Raw genomic sequence first — 19370 nt, 5'->3', positions numbered from 1 at the left:
CAGAGGGGTTGGGTTAAATGCGGAAGATGCATTCAGTTGTACAACTGACTAGGTATCCCCATTTTGTTTAACCTGAATGCCAGGGAGCAGATAGAACACATTCACGTGCCAGTGGTTTGATCGGAGCAATGGTCATCTCTCTCTGTCGTATAGCTGCTGCCGAAACATAAACAGTTTCATTCAGCTTTCAGGGCCACAGAGATGCAGCCAAATCAATGTTTATAGATGTCTCACAATGCATTTTCTTTCCTCTCACAGGGGACTAATGGAGACCTCGTGTCCAAAGCCCCCTGCAGACCCGGCTTCTCGCAAAGTTCCTACTCTGTGCTCATTTCAAGGGATGTACTGCAAAGCCAGAGCATAATTAAAGGTAAGGTCTTTAATGAGTGTTTCACTGTGTCTTTCACTGGGCAGAGTAGAAGGTAAGCGTTGGAGCTGCTCCACTCTTTAAAGGCTCAATGCAGTCAAAAATGTTTTTCCCTTGTGTTTTATATATATTTCCACACTATATGAGGTTGGAATAATAATCAAGGACCTCAGCCACCTGAGTCACGGCCTGTTCTTCCCGCTTCAATCACTCAGACTTGGGCAGTGTAGGAGCATCATGGCAAAAACTGACAGATGGCCAATAGCTTCTACCTCCAGCCCATCATGCTGATGAATAGCCACCACTAGGCAGCTATCTACACCCTCTGTCCCCCATCCTGCCCCCCAGACTTCCTAATTGTGAAAATGAATAAGCCCTTTTAGTGTAAGAGCTATTTGAAAAGGCTGCCTGAAATTTCAGCCTTTTTTGGTGGGATGGAGTTTTGACCTGCCTGGTGACATCATCAGGTGGTAAATTAGTTAATAGACCATTAAGAAAGAGTTCCAAACCTCTCTACCAATAACAGATAGTTTTCAGTTGGCCCCTCCCTATTCAGACCACTCCCAGACAGTCTTAGCAAAATTCTTGCTTGAGAAATTACTCTTTGCTAAGAAGCTATTTTTGTTTCTTTTTGACCATTTTAATTTAAAACAATCACAGTAAGGTACTTAATTGTTACCCAGAAATGATTTGATGTTGAGATTAACAGTGAAAGGTAATCTGTATAATGGTGTTGGTTTATTTCATGTGGCGCCTCGTGAGGTCAGCTCACTTTCCGAGGCAGAGCATGCCTAACTCCATTAAGGTTTCCAGTGGTTGTGTGTGTGCAGATTTGCAGTGATTTGAAGTGCTTTCTATATGAGGTTGATTAAATTGTTACAAGCATTATTACAAAATGTGATAAAATCCATTTGCACACACATAAACAGGATCCGCTGCAGAGGGCTGTAGTGTCTGTGCTTTGCGGGGATATTATTTACTGGAGCTGCAGGGTTAGTGCATGCCAGTGTTCCATTGTATCACGACTGTTGGAATGCTGGGCTCAAGACTGCTTTAGGAAATGGGGAAAAAACATCCCTCTGTTCTTGTTCTTCTCTGATGGTCTGTTAATGAATTGAAACACATATCACTCTTTGAGGACATTTATTGCAGATGATCAGGGTGGTGATGCACGTAATAATAATAAAAATAATAATAATAATGATAATAATCATCATCCTTATCGTCATTGTCCATCCTCCCTCACCACCACCACCATCTCTTCCACACTGCATAGTCTCAGACTTTTGTTTGTCTTGACCTTTAGCCATTGTTGCAATCACTCTGTGAACCAACTTAATTTGAACAGCCGATAGTGCAGGAAATCCAATCGTCATCCTGTGTTTAATCTCGCGGCGCTCCTGCCAATGTAGGCTAATTAGAATCCTCTATTGATTCCAGTGGTTTTCCCTCACAGCACCGCTAAGCTGCATTGTTGTGCCGAGGGCGCACAATAGCTCTTTTGTGGGTCTTGGACAGCTGCGCTGTATCTCTCTGTCTATTACTCTTAGAGGCCTGCTAGAGTCACAGCTGGATCCAACAATAATAGTGTTTTTGTGTATTATAGTTAAAATTCAAGGTAGTTGGAAAGTTTTCTGGCAGAGGAATAACGCTCAATTGTCTTACAACAATGTTATGTGAATGTGTCAATGTTTGTCATGTGTTTGTGTGTAGCTGGCGATCACCACGGAAGTGGGGTAGATAATGGTGATTGGGGGGGGGATTGATATAGTTAAATATCACAATATTATTTTGGACAAATATTATGTCGGTACTTTGACTCCAAGTATAGTTTGAAGTTTTCATCCTACAGCTTGTTCTCCATCTTCTTTTTATAATAGTGAGCCAACATGTTTTCAGCACTTTTATTTCCATGACTGATCAAAACTCATTTTCTCATGCTCTCTCTTGTCTCTCTGCAGTAGACATATGGTGAGCAATATGTTTGGAACATTAAATGCCAATTAAATTGTTGTATCGAATCGCAATACATTTAGAATAGTGAAAATCTCAACATAATATCGTATCGGCACCTAAGTATCGCGATAATATCGTATCGTGAGGTCCCTGGCTATTCCCAGCCTTAGATAAGGGGTCTCTGACTTAGTCCAGTACTGGCTACATTAACGCCAGGCTGAGAGAGAGTGAGAAGAGCTGCTTGTCATGAACAAGTTCAGTATGCAGTAGTGAAGTCATCAGGCCAGCAGGGGGTGTCAACACAATCACGAACAATAACTGAGCCAGCCATCACTGGTACACAGGCCATATATATATACCAGTTTCCACTAGTTAATAAGTCTTACACATTTCTAAGCTCACATCTGCAAAAGGCAATGAGAAAGAGATGTATGAAATGCCAGAAGAATGTGTATGCTAGAAAGATCAGCCACTTCTGAATTCCGTCTCCGTTTTCCCTTGTTTGACAGAGATGTTTAAAATTGGCAGTTAAAATAACCCCAGACTCATTTTCCCCCACTGAAACAGACATATAATCCATATAAACCCTGGAATCCATTATAGGAGCGGGTAGAGGCAGTTATGGTTATACTTATCTGATATTTATGGCTTGTCCATTCCTCAGTGTTATTTTAAAAGACCCCGTGGAAGTCACATCTCTGCCTTCTCCAGGTAACAGCTAGTGGAGACTGGAGACACAGCTGCACTATCGCCTTCATCTGTGTGTCTGAGCACGCAGCTGCAGTGAACACACACATATGTATGTATGCAGGCATGCATGCACGCACATAGTGTGATTTACAGGGCGGTTGATTTATCGTTGGTAAGGGTGTCACAGAGGGGAGGCAGGAAGCTCCTCTGGAAAGACTTTAATAATAACATTGTTTAACCCAGAACCGTCAGGCAAGGCAAGGAGTAATGACACACACACACGGAGACGTCAGCCGGGGGCAGGAGTAATGGGAGAGACAGAACTAGGGCCTGGGATGTGATGCGGGGTGTCTGAGCCAGGAGACGCTGAGGGGAACTAAGGTCCTGCAAGGGTCCGTTTTTGGGGCCGCACCCGCCCCACGTCGGCCACATCAATTCCAAACCCCACCCGAAACCAGAAATCAGGACAGATTTTTCTCCGCAACCTGAGCTAATCGCATATAATGTTTCGAGAGCCGATCTTTTACCCTCCATATAACATATTAATTTAATTATTTGTATGAATCCAGAGTAGTAGGCTTTATTATAGTGATTTGTATTAGTCCATTATTACTATTCCCCTCATTTGCATGAATTAAATTGGTTGCATGTCTATTCAACATTTGGATAAAAGGAAACCATGCCATGATCACAATGCGATGCGTCACTCAAATCGCTTTGAGGAAAAAGAGAATTCTAATTTGCCTTCTTAACTAATGAAAGCCTATAGCCGACATAACAACAACAAAAAATACATTCAATATTGTTTAGATGATAAAATAGTTTAGGTCTAATTAAATCTTAAATAAACCATTCCCAGAATCAAATATAGGTTGCTAAAATACACGTACATTTAATTAGTATGCTACTTAAACTTGTTCCAGCCGCACCGGTTTACACTTTATATGGCCTGCGTATGGTCTATTGATCTAAAGCCTGAATTAATGTAATAATTATCCAAACTGGGGATTTCACTTGCGCTATTTCCACCATGTTGTTGTAGCCTATATACCCCTATCATAACCTTTTCTTTTTATTTCTCCAGTTAGGAGACATTTTCGTGTGAGCTAGGCTATCCAGGGAAAGTAAACTTGGCAATGCGTGTGGACAAATGAACGTTTTAGCACCATACATACAAGGGGCAGTTCTCGGCTACCACACGCTCTCTATGCGTGCGTGGCTGGTAGGCTATGTCTGTCTCCCCACTCACGGAATGGAATTTACAACACAACAAGCTCCAGGGTTTTTAAAAAAGTGTATTATCTTGATTTTTAAAAATGTTTACCATCTGCAATGTAATTGTTCTGAACCGTGAGCCGACCCTGTTTTAAAATAATGTTTACATTCCACCCTCCAGCTGATGTTTTTGCGGTTCAACTGCATGGAACCCTGGGTATCGGAACCGATGCCTGACTCTAGGGCGATGTTTTGTATTCGTTTTTTATTTTTGTGATTTTTGAGGATGTGAAAAATAATAATTTTATGAAAATCAATCGCTAGCTACAATAGAATCGTAGATACCATTTTTATGCCTCTGCGTCCAATATAAAGGAAGTGAGGTAGTTTCACGAGACAATGTTTAACTAGCGTTAGCCAATGACTGGAAGTCTACAGGAACTGTTAGCATGCTAGCTGTTCCTGTTCTTTTGATTCTGGGGAAGTATATAAATGGCTTCATTGCCAAAATAAATGGTATTTTTCGGGATCATTGTCAACTGTAATGACCAAAACCATATAAAGCATGCAGAAAATATATTGAACTATATATACAGTATTTTTTAAATAATACCATCTTTGAGAACTAACAATCAAATAAAAGCTAGACAGTCAGGGCACGGTCAAAATAATAAAACTGTCTACCAAATCTATTACTTCTATTACTTCTACCTGCTTTTATGATTCACCTGATGATAAGACAAGACATACATTTTTTGCTAACATATTTGGGTCCCTGGGTTGCCAGTTTGCCTGGGTGTGCGTCCCTGGGCAAGGAAAGTTTGAAAATCCCTGCTCTAGGGGGAACAACACAGTTGAGGGGAAGGGGGAGAGGGCCAGAGATGGGGTCACAGTGATTTTATCGTAATTGTTAGAGACATGGTGCAGAGGACTAGGTGCTAGGTACTTGACTCTAGGAGAGAGAACCATGGATACTGACCATATTATGACTACTGTAGGTTAGAGACTGCTTCAAGCTGGGGGTCATAGGTTGAGCAGTCAGTGTAATGTTGGGGCGCAGAGATGAGATCAGAGGGGTACAAGGTTAGGGGGTCCTCACCCCTCCTTGAGAGGGATTGTCAGGAGTTCTGTTGAGGGGGTCCAGATCCCCTGCTGTGTCTGGCCTTCATTATAGGGCTCTCAGATATGACGCACTCTTTATCACAGACACAGGAGACCATTGGAGTCAGAACACCTCCACATCTGGTTTACATCAGAGGGGGTTACAACACTGTCTGATTTACAAACGCCTGTTCCCACAGACCAACACAGAGATTTCATCACCTAGTATCCAGGAACCAACCTCACATACAATCTGAATCAGTCACAGCCTTATTGGGTTAAATGGCTTATTTTCAAATTACAGTCGGTTTGATATTTAATGCTAACCAAATCTCCTAGTGTTTTGTATTCAAGCCTCTTCTCCAGCCACAGTGCGGTGTGCTATATTGGGTCGAGGCCAGATTGAGCCAGACAAACAGAGCTAGGTGGTGTAACCTCATCCTATATGTCCCTGTGCTGATTCTATTACTGGTAATGAGAGCTATGCCGTGTGACAAGGCTGACCTTGAGCTTTGTTCAGGTTGGTGGTGGTTTTGGGCATCGCTCAGTTATACGTGTGTGTGTGTGCACTTCACAATTCTGGCCTCCAAATGCCCTCCATTCATTTTTCATAACAATCTCAATGTAATACACACTCTTACTGAATTTGCCAGTTGTGGGAATCAGGCCCAGTAGCCCATCACCTAGAGAGTTAAGGCCAAACAAATGTGTTGGAGGACATGACCCTGTTCTTCCTTGGCCAGACTCCGCCTCCATGCCTGTACAGATAGGCACATTCATTTATCCTCCTGTCTCCCTCAGGGGGAAGGGGCCATGAGGGTGCCCAAGCCAGGGGAGATGTCCTAGGATTGAGGTTAGAAGCAGCCTGCCTCCCTGGGAGAGAATTGTAGCCAGAGCAGAGAACATGCTGTATAGCAACCAGGGACATAAATGTTCATTTGCGGGTCGTTCCACCAATTCGGTGCCTTTTGAGAAGTTTAACTTGGTAAAAAGAAAGGTTGATTTCAATTTTTTTTTTTTAAACATTCTGTCATCAAGAGCACAAGTTCAACTTCAAAATTACTACATTAAGTGCCAAATAAATGAACACGGTTGACAGGGTTGGCGTTTTCATCTTAAAAGCCATAAATCCCCTCCTGACAGGGTAGTGCAACAGGTAGTGGCAATTTAATGCAAGCTTCACCCAAAAAATGACATTGTTAAAACATCTTTTAGCCTGTCTATCTATGGGTAACGGGGTTGAAGTGTTATGCTCGACCCGCTCAATTCTCCACCAAAAACCACCAGAAAATGGCCTAAAAGAGTAGAAATAGCTCACTTGCTTTTACGCTATGATTTGACTATTAGATGTTCAATGTTTCTTTTGATAAAAAATAATCATAGTTGTTTCACCATATTAAAACGAGAGTTCACTTCACGGAACAGGGTTGTCCTTTAAATGAGAGATGGATGTAAATGATTCACAAATCACATTAAATAATTATCTTCAGAAGTGACTGTCAAAGCAACAAAATAACTAGGGCTTTACAATGATGGTGAAACTTGGATCCATTTTTGAATTACAGAAGTGAGTTGAAATCTTCCTGGAAGTGATGCAGGGTTAGGGTTGCAAAGGGAGGGTATATTACCAGTAAACTACCATCATTTTTTTATCTTTCAATGAGCAGAGCATGTGCAGACTAGCTGGCTGGTGTGTTTACGGACATATTCAATCAATCCCTATCCCAGTCTGTTGTCCCCACATGCTTCAAGATGGCCACCATTGTTCCTGTTCCTAAGAAAGCTAAGGTAACTGAACTAAATAGCCTCGTTGCACTCACTTCTGTCATCATGAAGTGCTTTGAGAGACTAGTCAAGGAGCATATCACCTCCACCCTACCTGATACCCTAGACCCACTCCAATTTTCTTACCGCCCCAATAGGTCCACTGATGATGCAATCACCTGCACACTGCCCTGTCCCATCTGGACAAGAGGAATACCTATGTAAGAATGCTGTTCATTGACTACAGCTCAGTATTTAATACCATAGACCCTCCAAACTCGTCATTAAGCTCGGGACCCTGCGTCTCGACCCCGCCCTGTGCAACTGGATCCTGGACTTTCTGACGGGCCGCCCCCAGGTGGTGAAGGTAGGAAACAACATCTCCACCCCGCTGATCCTCAAAACTGGGGCCCCACAAGGGTGTGTTCTCAGCCCTCTCCTGTACTCCCTGTTCACCCATGACTGTGTGGCCAAGCACGCCTCCAACTCAATCATCAAGTTTGCAGTAGACACGAGTGGTAGGCTTGATTACCAACAACGACGAGACGGCCTACAAGGAGGAGGTGAGGGCCCTCAGAGTGTGGTGTCAGGAAAATAACTTCTCACTCAACCTCAACAAAAAAAGGAGATGATCGTGGACTTCAGGAAACAGCAGAGGGAGCACCCCCCCCCCATATCAACGGGATAGTAGCGGAGAAGGTGTAAAGTTTTAAGTTCCTCGGCGTACACATCAAGGACAAACTGAAATGGTCCACCCACACAGACAGCGTGGTGAAGAAGGAGGCTGAAGAAATTTGGCTTGTCACCTAAAACACTCAAACTTTTACAGATGCACAATTGAGAGCATCCTGTTGGGCTGTATCACCGCCTGGTACGGAAACTGCACCGCCCTCAACCGCAAGGCTCTCCAGAGGGTAGTGAGGTCTGCACAACGCATCACCGGGGGCAAACTACCTGCCCTCCAGGACACCTACAGCACCCGATGTCACAGGAAGGCCAAAAAGATCATCAAGGACAACAACCACCCGAGCCACTACCTGTTCACCCCGCTATCATGCAGAAGGCAAGGTCAGTACATGTGCATCAAAGCTGGGACCGAGAGACAGAAGCTGTTTTTCAATCTCAAGGCCATCAGACTGTTAAACAGCCATCGCTAACATAGAGACGCTGCTGTCAACATACAGCCTCAAATCTCTAGCCACTTTAATAAATGGACTTAATAAAGATATCATTAGTCACTTTAAATAACACCACTTTAATAATGTTTACATATCCTACATCACTCATCTCATGTGTATATACTGCTCTATACCATCTACTGCATCTTGCCTATGCCGCACGGCCATCACTCATCCATATATTTATATGTACATATTCTTATTCATCCCTTACATTTGTGTGTGTATAAGGTAGTTGTTGTGAATTTGTTAGATATTACTGCATTGTCGGAACTAGAAGCACAAGCATTTCGCTACACTCGCATTAACATCTGCTAAGCATGTGTATGTGACCAATAAAATTTGATTTGATGTAATCTATCGCAAGACATTTAATGGCCTTTTTGGGTATCTGTCATTTTCTCTGGCCCTTTAGGGGCCTTATCACATGTAAAATACTGTATATTAAATAATTAAATAAGATTATAAAAAAATGAATGGCAAAGCAGTTAAACATCCTAAATATAATCCATCAATTTAGTGAATACCATTTGGTGTTTAACATGAAGGTTTCAGCATGAAATATCCTTTTATATATTTTACACACTTGTATTTATTTTACTATGTAATTATATATTTGTTGTCAATGTTTTGGCATGAAACTAGTGGCAGTTGTGAAAAAAATATATAGTTGGTAGAGTTGCAGAGTTCATTGAAAATAATGCCAATGTTGATTAGATGCATTTTTCATACATTTTCTTTATTTATATCTATATCTCTATTTACTAGAAACTCATGAACAATATGGACACAGATATAGAAAATGTATACTATATATTAATACAGTTGTTGATGATTATTCAAGTCTAAATTATTAAAAATGTCAATAGATTGCCATAGATGTTCTGTTAATTACCCAAACTTTGGTAAATTCACGGTCACTGGAGGGGCATGTGAAAATGCTGAATTTTGGCTCTAGAGCAAGCCGTTATTCATATAAAAAGTCTGATTTATTGAGTTCTCTATGTGGTCTATATTAAAGGGCACTTGATTTATTAGGACTTGAGCAAGCTGTTATTCATTTAAAAAAAAAATCATTTATTGAATTCTCTAGGTGGTCTATATTAAAGGCCACTTAATTTAATCAGGGGTGTCATTTCAGCTAATGGCAAAGTGACAGGGGGGAGGGGTTTTCCCCCTCCTGCAATGATTCTTTAAATTAAATATTTAAAGTTAATTTACTGCAATTCTACACAATTTAAAATCTCTAAAATGCAATTTGGACAACAGCAAAAACAAGCAAAATTTACTCCAGCCAGCCTTGTTGCTGTAGTGTCGTTCACCTCGGTCAATAGGGTATTTAACATTCCACAAACGCATGCCATACAAGAATTATCTACCTGCTATGCACTAGCTCAGCACCGGGATTAAAACTCTCTAGTTTCATGTCGGGTCAAACAGCAGTTACCTAGTAGTTACTACAACCATTTTTACCTCTGCTGTTCCATGCAGCTGCATCGATGCGCTCTCTACAGAGAGAAAGGGGCAAAACGAGAGGTTTCGCCAAAATCTGTCCAAACCCAATGTGTTTCTATGGGCTTATTTTGGACCTAAACTTGTCACCTGCCTTCCCGCCTTTGGGGCAATGACTCCCATTTTTAGGGCGGAGACATGAGCATCACGTCTGCCGTACCCAATTGACGCCCTTTCATTTAATATAACAGGATAAAAAAGTTATAATTAATGATTGGTGCACAATTTCTACAATTTCAAACGCAAAAGGCAGTGTTTTTGTGGAACAACCCACGCATACACGCTCACACACTGTTTCGCTAGCACAGACTGGAATATGTTCCGGGACCATATCAGTCAACTAGCTTCATTATTAATAAGTGCATCGACGACGTCGTCCCCACAGTGACACACACAGTGACCGTACATACATACTCCAACCAGAAGCCATGGATTACAGGCAGGATGATGCCTGTAATCCATGGCTTCTGGTTGGAATATGTACGTACGGTCACTGAGCTAAAGGCTTGAGCTGCCGCTTTCAAGAACACTATCCTGGATGCTTATAAGAAATCCCGCTATGCCCTCCGACGAACCATCAGAGGCAAAGCGTCAATACAGGAAAAAGATTGAATCCTACTACACCAGCTCCGACGCTTGTCGAATGTGGCAGGGCTTGCAAACTATCACTGATTACAAAGGGAAACCCAGCCGCGTGCGGCCCAGTGAGGTGAGCCTACCAGACGAGCTAAATGCCTTCTACGTTCGCTTCGTGGCAAGTAACACTGAACGATCCGTGAGAGCACCATCTGTTCTGGACAACTGTGTGATTTCTGTAGCCGATGTGGGTAAAATCTTTAAACAGGTTACCATTCACAAGGACACAGGGCTAGACGGATTGCCAGGATGCGTACTCCGAGTATGCACAGACCAGATGGCAAGTGTCTTCACTGACATTTTTAACATGGCCCCTTTCTGATTCACATACCGCCCCAACAGATCCACAGATAACGCAATCTCTATTGCACTGCACACTGGCCTTTCCCACTTGGACAAAAGGAACACCTTAGTGAAAATGCTGTTTATTGACGACAGCTCGGCGTTCAACAACATAGTGCCCTCCAAGTTGATCACTAAGCTAAGGGCCCTGGGACTGAACACCTCCCTCTGCAACTGGATCCTGGACTTCCTGAAAGGACATCCCCAGATGGTGAGGGTAGGCAACAATACATCCGCCACGCTAACCCTCAACACGGGCCACTCAAGTACATTCTTAGTCCCCTCCTGTACTCTCTGTTCACCCACGACTGCGTGGCTGGGCACTACTCCAACATCATCATCATTAAGTTTGCCGACAACACGTCGGTGGTAGGCCTGATCGCCGACAAAAATTAGACAGCCTATAGGGAGGAGGTCAAAGACCTGACAGTGTGGAGCCAGGACAACAACCTTCAAATCCTTTGCTGAAAACATTTTGTCATGGGTCCTCAGATCCTCAGAAAGTTCTACAGCTGCACCATTGAGCGCATCTTGACTGGCTGCATCAACGCTTGGTATGGAAACTGCTTGTCATCTGACCGCAAGGCTACAGAGGGTAGTGCGTACGGCCCAATACATCACTGGGGCCGAGTTCCCTGCCTTCCAGGAGCTCTATGCCAGGCGGTGTGAGAGGAAGGCCCTAAAAACTGCCAAAGACTCCAGCCAAGTCATAGACATCTCTCTCTCTCTGCTACCGCACAGCAAGCAGTAGCGATGCACGAAGTCTGGAACCCCCAAGCCATAAGACTGTTAAATAGTTAAACCAACAGGCCCGACCCTGAACAGCTTCTACCCCCAAGCCATAAGACTGTTAAATAGTTAAATCACATAAACCGCTGCTGCTGTTTATTCTGTCACTTTATTCCTAGTTACATATACATATCTACCTCAATGACCTCGCACATCAACACGGGTACCCTTTGTATATACCCAAGTTATCGTTACTCATTGTGTATTACCATTTATTACTTGTTTTTTATGTTTCTATGATTTATTTTCTTTCTGTATCCGTTGTTTGGAAGGGCCTGTAAGTAAGCATTTCACAGTTTAGTCCACACCTGTTGTTTACGAAGCATGTGACAAATACAATCATTTAATTTTTTCACACACACATTTGCGCTCACCACGCACATGCACATACACTAAACAGAAACACACACACACACGCACGCACGCACGTGTGTAGGCAGCCAGGCAAACGTGCACTCCCACACATGCAGTCACAACTTGCCGGCTCATTCTACAGTGAATCAGTGACTCCCTGATACTCCATTACTATGGCTGCATTGTGTGTGTCAACAGTGAGACTGATCTCATTTAGGTTTTGGTTTAGTGTGTATTTCTACTTTCCCTCCCTATTCACCTTCATTCACAGCTCTTAACCCCATCTGCTGTCTCATATTCATGGAATATTCCGGTGCCACGCTGCTCTCCACAGGGTTAAATCAACCACTCATTCCCAGGCTGGGAGACCCGGCAGTGAGGACTTTAACATTCCCAACAAAACAAATTGATTTGAGCTGCAGTTTCTCCAGGATAATAGCTCCGCAATTCCCTGTCAGGTTGCATTCGGAAAACCCTCAGTGACAAGTCTTTTCTTGCTGTGGTCCGTAGGTCTTGCTGGAGAAGGGCTTCAGTGTATCTTTGTGGCAGAGCTCTGTAATATGTAACACGCTTGAATAGCATCACAAGCCTAAAGGTGATCACATAGAAAGTACTGCTTCTGTGAACCTGCTGTAAGCCGAAGTGTGTTGAGTACAGTTAACAGTTTACATTTAACCATGGATATTCATATTAGTTTTGAAACCAGTTTTCCAGAATGTCCTCTTACAACCAATTCTTGATTCACAAACCATACCCAAAGTGGATAGAGTATACCACTTCATTCATAACAGTGCGAGCAGAGGGTAGAATCCAAGCCGTACAAACACAGACCAATGTCACCTAAATAATTGATCTCTGTAGTCACCTGGCTTTACTCCACACATCAAAAATACATTTAGGACAAAAGTAACTTTTGCTGGTGCTACATTCAAACACCCTTACTTGGTGATTGACTGTTTATTTTTATTTTTTTACTGACTAACAGGTGACTGAATAAAATGCGGTACCAGAGGGAAGGAATGGGTTATCTTTTCTTCCCTCTCTCTCTCAAGTAGATTTAACCTGGTTTTCATTTCCTGTTTACACATCTTGAACCCCAAGTCTATACGCAGCACAACCACTGGCCATGGTGGCTGTATTGTCCATCAGAGACCACCTCACCGCCTTCAGAATAGGTGGGAATCTTTGTACTTTAGCTTCCTTTGTCTCTTCCTTCTTCACTCTCTCTCGTCATTCTTTATCTGATTCTCTATCGTCGTGTTCTCTCTTTCTCTCACATTCTCTCGATCATTGTCTCTCTCACTGTTGATGTCAATCATTCTCTCATGTTTCACAAACTTCCTCCCTCTTATATCCAACTCGAATCATGTCTCATCCACCCCTCCAGCCTACCCCATATGTTTAAACCATACACCCGCCACCTTCCCAACTTTTTCAAATATGTTTACATAGTATTTTGAGGATTCATATATTGTATTTATTTTTCACGATGTCAAATTATGTGGTGTACATTGAGTGTCTCGCAAACCCATCTGTTTTATCCATTTAACTAAGATTTCCAGACACATATGTTCTGAGGATGATGGGCTAAAGGACTGACATTTGTTGGATGTTGAATGTTGGAGTTGATCAGTGGTGACACTGCAGACATTCTGCAGTCCCGGTTTATACCCAGCCAAGTCAAAGGTTAATGCTGCCTTGGGGAGACGTTTGGAATCGCCAGTCGACACAAATGTACTAAACATGTAACATCAGCTGTGATGTATGTGTGAGGAGTTGCAGGGGACGAGTGTAGAGTTTCCAGAGAGGCTCGTAGAGATGTGAGCTGAGATGAGTTAAGCATATGGCTCAGGGTTTTTTCATGGAGTTAATATGGTTGAGCTTCGGTAGTGCGTGTGTGTGTGTGTGTGTGTGTGGGTGAGTTTTGTGTGTCGGGGGTGGGGTAGGGATCCATTGCCTCCGTAGACATGAGGAATCCACCAGTGCCTGTGAGGTTTTCCCCTACCCGGTAAGTAGAAAGGCATCCTGCAGGATAGAGAGAGGAGAGCAAGCAGGTGGAAGCCATTATATTTTTCATGCGATTTTCGACATCATCTCCTCTGGTCCCGAGAGAAGGACATAAAGAGATGGGGAATGAAGAGGGAGGACGAAAATGTGGTCGATTTCTTACAGATTGAGTTACTGTGCGATGTGTGTGAACTGTGTGTCCTTCCCACTCGGCACACACTGGTTGAATCAACACAGTTTCTATGGAATTTCAATTAAGTTGAACTAATGTGGAATAGACATTGAATTAACATCTGTGCCCAGTGGGTTATCATCTTCTAGGTGCTTTAAGATACCTCCTGGTTGGTATGATGTGCCTTATGTTGTCCTGGAGGACTGGAGTAATGGCCCTCCTGAAGACCTTAAAGCAGTTTCAATACTCTGCATGGACTCCAAACTCTTTAATGCACAGATGGCCCTTATGTACTGCTAGGAGGGCGGAGAGATGACAAGAGGGCACTGGTCTTGAGACACACATACACACATGCACATGCGCGCACACACATATACATCCTGCTGTGTGTGTGTGAGGGCAGTTGGACTGCGGGAGGTTGTTGTGGCCATGGCAGATTAGGTGTGTATAGCGGCTGTGTTAAGCTGTCTCTGCTGTCTGAGCTGAAATAGTTTAGTTGTCCTGAGGAGCTAGCGAGCCTTTTGGGCCCTGGGCTGTTACTCTGTCTGGAATACTTGGGATGGACAGGGATTACGCCGGCAGAATAACAATAAGCTCCAAGGCGGTTTTCTCTTTCCTCGAGAGTCATGCTGACCATATCCTTCAGCAAGGCTGTTCTTCTAGAAAAAAAACGATCCTCTCAACACTGGAGCAGAGGAGGCCAGGGATAAAGCTTTATACCCTAGTGCAAACACACACTGTCCCTTAACACACACACACACACACACACACACACACACACACACACACACACACACACAGACACACAGACAGAAAGACAGGGAATTTGATATTTCAGGACATGGAGAGAGAGAGGGAAGAAGGGGTGTAGATTATCGGGTAGACACACTGCCTCCTTTATTTGGGATCCTGCGGGGAGGGACTGTATGTGGTGAGGCAGACATATAGACAGGCTGCTGAATGAAGCTATTGCCATGTAGAGAGGGAATGGTTAGACTGGTTTTGGTCCCACATGTGCGCACGTACACACACACACACACACACACACATCAGTGTGTGCTGACAGGTAATCTTAAAATAGAGGTGATCAAACTTTTTTTTTTAACCTTTTTTTAACCAGGTAGGCTAGTTGAGGACAAGTTCTCATTTGCAACTGCGACCTGGCCAAGATAAAGCATAGCAATTCGACACATACAACAACACAGAGTTACACATTAAAAAAACTAAACATACAGTAGAACAAAAGAAAACAAAAAGTCTATATACAGTGAGTGCAAATGAGGTAAGTTAAGGCAATAAATAGGCCATGGTGGCGAAGTAATTACAATATAGCAATTAAACACTGGAATGGTAGATGTGCAGAAGATGAATGTGCAAGTAGAGATACTGGGGTGCAAAGGAGCAAGATAAATAAATAAATAAATAAATACAGTATGGGGATGAGGTAGGTAGATGGATGGGCTGTTTACAGATGGGCTATGTACAGGTGCAGTGATCTGCTCTGACAGCTGGTGCTTAAAGCTAGTGAGGGAGATATGAGTCTCCAGCTTCAGAGATTTTTGCAGTTCGTTCCAGTCATTGGCAGCAAAGAACTGGAAGGAAAGACGACCAAAGGAGGAATTGGCTTTGGGGGTGACCAGTGAGATATACCTGTTGGAGCGCGTGCTACGAGTGGGTGCTGCTATGGTGACCAGTGAGCTGAGATAAGGCGGGGCTTTACCTAGCAGAGACTTGTAGATAACCTGTAGCCAGTGGGTTTGGCGACAAGTATGAAGCGAGGGCCAACCAACGAGAGCGTACAGGTTGCAATGGTGGGTAGTGTATGGGGCTTTGGTGACAAAACGGATGGCACCATGATAGACTGCATCCAGTTTGTTGAGTAGAGTGTTGGAGGCTATTTTATAGATGACATCACCGAAGTCGAGGATCGGTAGGATGCTCAGTTTTACGAGGGTATGTTTGGCAGCATGAGTGAAAGATGCTTTGTTGCGATATTGGAAGCCGATTCTAGATTTAATTTTGGATTGGAGACGATTAATGCGAGTCTGGAAGGAAAGTTTACAGTCTAACCAGACACCCAGGTATTTGTAGTTGTCCACGTATTCTAAGTCAGAGCCGTCCAGAGTACTGATGCTGGACGGGCGAGCAGGTGTGGGCAGTGATCGGTTGAATAGCATGCATTTAGTTTTACTTGCGTTTAAGAGCAGTTGCAGGCCACGGAAGGAGAGTTGTATGGCATTGAAGCTCGTCTGGAGGTTAGTTAACACAGTGTCCAAAGAGGAGCCAGAAGTATACAGAATGGTGTCGTCTGCGTAGAGGTAGATCAGAGAATCGCCAGCTGCAAGAGCAACATCATTGATGTATACAGAGAAGAGAGTCGGCCCGAGAATTAAACCCTGTGGCACACCCATAGAGACTGCCAGAGGTCCGGACAACAGGCCCTCCGATTTGACACACTGAACTCTATCAGAGAAGTAGTTGACCAAGGCTGTCGAGTCTGCCAATAAGAATGTGGTGATTGACAGAGTCGAAAGCCTTGGCCAGGTCAATGAATACGGCTGCACAGTAATGTCTCTTATCGATGGCGGTTATGATGTCATTTAGGACCTTGAGCGTGGCTGAGGTGCACCCATGACCAGCTCTGAAACCAGATTGCATAGCGGAGAAGGTACGGTTGGATTCGAAATGGTCAGTAATCTGTTTGTTAACTTGGCTTTCGAAGACCTTAGAAAGACAGGGTAGGATAGATATAGCTCTGTAGCAGTTTGGGTCTAGAGTGTCACCCCCTTTGAAGAGGGGGATGACCGCGGCAGCTTTCCAATCTTTGGGAATCTCAGACGGTACGAAAGAGAGTTTGAACAGGCTAGTAATAGGGGTTGCAACAATTTCGGCAGATAATTTTAGAAAGAGAGAGTCCAGATTGTCTAGCCTGGCTGATTTTGTATGGGTCCAGATTTTGCAGCTCTTTCAGAACATCAGCTATCTGGATTTGGGTGAAGGAGAAATGGTGGGGGCTTTGGCGGGTTGCTGTGGAGGGTGCCGGGCAGTTGACTGGGGTAGGGGTAGCCAGGTAGAAAGCATGGCCAGCCATAGAGAAATGCTTATTGAAATTCTCGATTATAGTGGATTTATCGGTGGTAAGTGTTTCCTAGCCTCAGAGCAGTGGGCAGCTGGGAGGAGGTGCTCTTATTCTCCATGGACTTTACAGTGTCCCAGAACTTTTTTGAGTTAGTACTACAGGATGCAAATTTCTGTTTGAAAAAGCTAGCCTTAGCTTTTCTAACTGCCTGTGTATATTTGTTCCTAACTTCCCTGAAAAGTTGCATATTGCGGGGGCTATTTGATGCTAATGCAGAACGCCACAGGATGCTTTTGTGCTGGTCAAGGGCAGAAAGGTCTGGAGTGAACCAAAGACTGTATCTATTCCTAGTTCAACATTTTTTGAGTGGGGCATGCTTATTTAAGATGGTGAGGAAGGCACTTTTAAAGAATAGCCAGGCATCATCTACTGATGGGATGAGGTCAATGTCATTCCAGGATACACCGGCCAGGTTGATTAGAAAGGCCTGCTCGCAGAAGTGTTTTAGGGAGCGTTTGACAGTGATGAAGGGTGGTCGTTTGGTCGCAGACCCATTACGGATGCAGGCAATGAGGCAGTGATGGCTGAGATCTTGATTGAAAACAGCAGAGGTGTATTTGGAGGGCGAGTTAGTTCGGATGACATCTGAGGGTGCCCGTGTTTACGGATTTGGGGTTGTACCTGGTAGGTTCATTGATAATTTGTGTGAGATTGAGGGCATCAAGTTTAGATTGTAGGATGGCCGGGGTGTTAAGCATGTCCCAGTTTAGGTCACCTAGTAGCAAGAGCTCAGAAGATAGATGGGGGGGCAATTAATTCACATATGGTATCGAGGGCACAGCTGGGGGCAGAGGGAGGTCTATAGCAAGTGGCAACAGTGAGAGACTTGTTTCTGGAAAGGTGCATTTTTAGAAGTAGAAGCCCGAATTGTTTGGGTACCGACTTGGATAGTAAAACAGAACTGTGCAGGCTCTCTTTGCAGTAGATTGCAACACCGCCGCCTTTGGCAGTTCTATCTTGGCAGAAAATGTTTTTGTTAGCAATGGAGATTTCAGGGTTTTTGGAGGTTTTCCTAAGCCAGGATTCAGACACGGCTAAGACATCCGGGTTGGCAGAGTGTGCTAAAGCAGTGAGTAAAACAAACTTAGGGAGTAGGCTTCTAATGTTAACATGCATGAAACCAAGGCTTTTACGGCTACAGAAGTCAACAAATGAGAGCACCTGGGGAGTGGAAGTGGAGCTAGGCACTGCAGGGCCTGGATTAACCTCCACATTACCAGAGGAACAGAGGAGAAGTAGGATAAGGGTACGGCTAAAGGCTGTACGAACTGGCCGTCTAATACATTCTGAACAGAGAGTAAAAGGAGCAGGTTTCTGCGCACGATAGCATAGATTCAAGGCATAGTGTACACACAAAGGTAGGGTAGGATGTGAGTACATTGGAGGTAAACCTAGGCATTGAGTAATGATGAGAGAGATATAGTCTCTAGAGATGTTTAAATCAAATCAAATCAAATGTATTTATATCGCCCTTCTTACATCAGCTGATATCTCAAAGTGTTGTACAGAAACCCAGCCTAAAACCACAAACAGCAAGCAATGCAGGTGTAGAAGCACGGTGGTTTGGAAAAACTCCCTAGAAAGGCCAAAACCTAGAAAGAAACCTAGAGAGGAACCAGGCTATGAGGGGTGGCCAGTCCTCTTCTGGCTGTGCCGGGTGGAGATAAACCACGTGATGTCATCGCATATGTAGGAGGTGGAACAACATGGTTGGTTAAGGCATATTGAGCAGGGCTAGAGGCTCTACAGTGAAATAAGACAGTAATCACTAACCAGGACAGTAATGGACGAGGCATATTGATATTAGAGAGAGGCATGCGTAGCCAAGTGAACATATGGGTCCAGTGATTGGTTGGGCTGACTGGGGACATGGCGATTCAGACAGTTAGCAGGCTGATGCTAACAAGCTAACAGTTAGTCGGCTGGGGCTAAACAAGCTAGCAGTTAGCAGACCGGTTCTAGCAGTTAGCAGACCGGGGCAGGCAAGCTAGCAGTTTGCAGACCGGGGCAAGCAAGCTAGCCTTTGGTGGACGTCGCGATGGGGGTAAGTCTGTTTTTGCCTCTTCGTGCGGTGACGTCGATAGACCAGTCGTGGAATTAGTAGGGTTCCAAGTAGCTCTAGGTTGCTAGTAGGCAGCATTGGCAGAA

The 19370-nt window shown here is 43.9% G+C and overlaps 1 protein-coding gene across 1 annotated transcript in view; it reads left to right on the top strand.

The window, feature by feature from the left end:
• LOC106571924 (cadherin-4) overlaps positions 1 to 19370 on the top strand; it is a 397705-nt gene that overhangs the window by 5266 nt on the left and 373069 nt on the right. The window contains exon 2 of the mRNA XM_014145495.2: positions 259 to 370. Coding sequence (XP_014000970.2) covers positions 259 to 370 — 112 coding nt within the window. The remainder of the gene's footprint in view (positions 1 to 258; positions 371 to 19370) is intronic.

This window comes from Salmo salar, chromosome ssa15 (assembly GCF_905237065.1).
Source record: "Salmo salar chromosome ssa15, Ssal_v3.1, whole genome shotgun sequence".
Taxonomy (NCBI): domain Eukaryota; kingdom Metazoa; phylum Chordata; class Actinopteri; order Salmoniformes; family Salmonidae; genus Salmo; species Salmo salar.
Note: the sequence above shows the minus strand (reverse complement) of the source record. Positions and strands in the feature narration are given on the sequence as shown.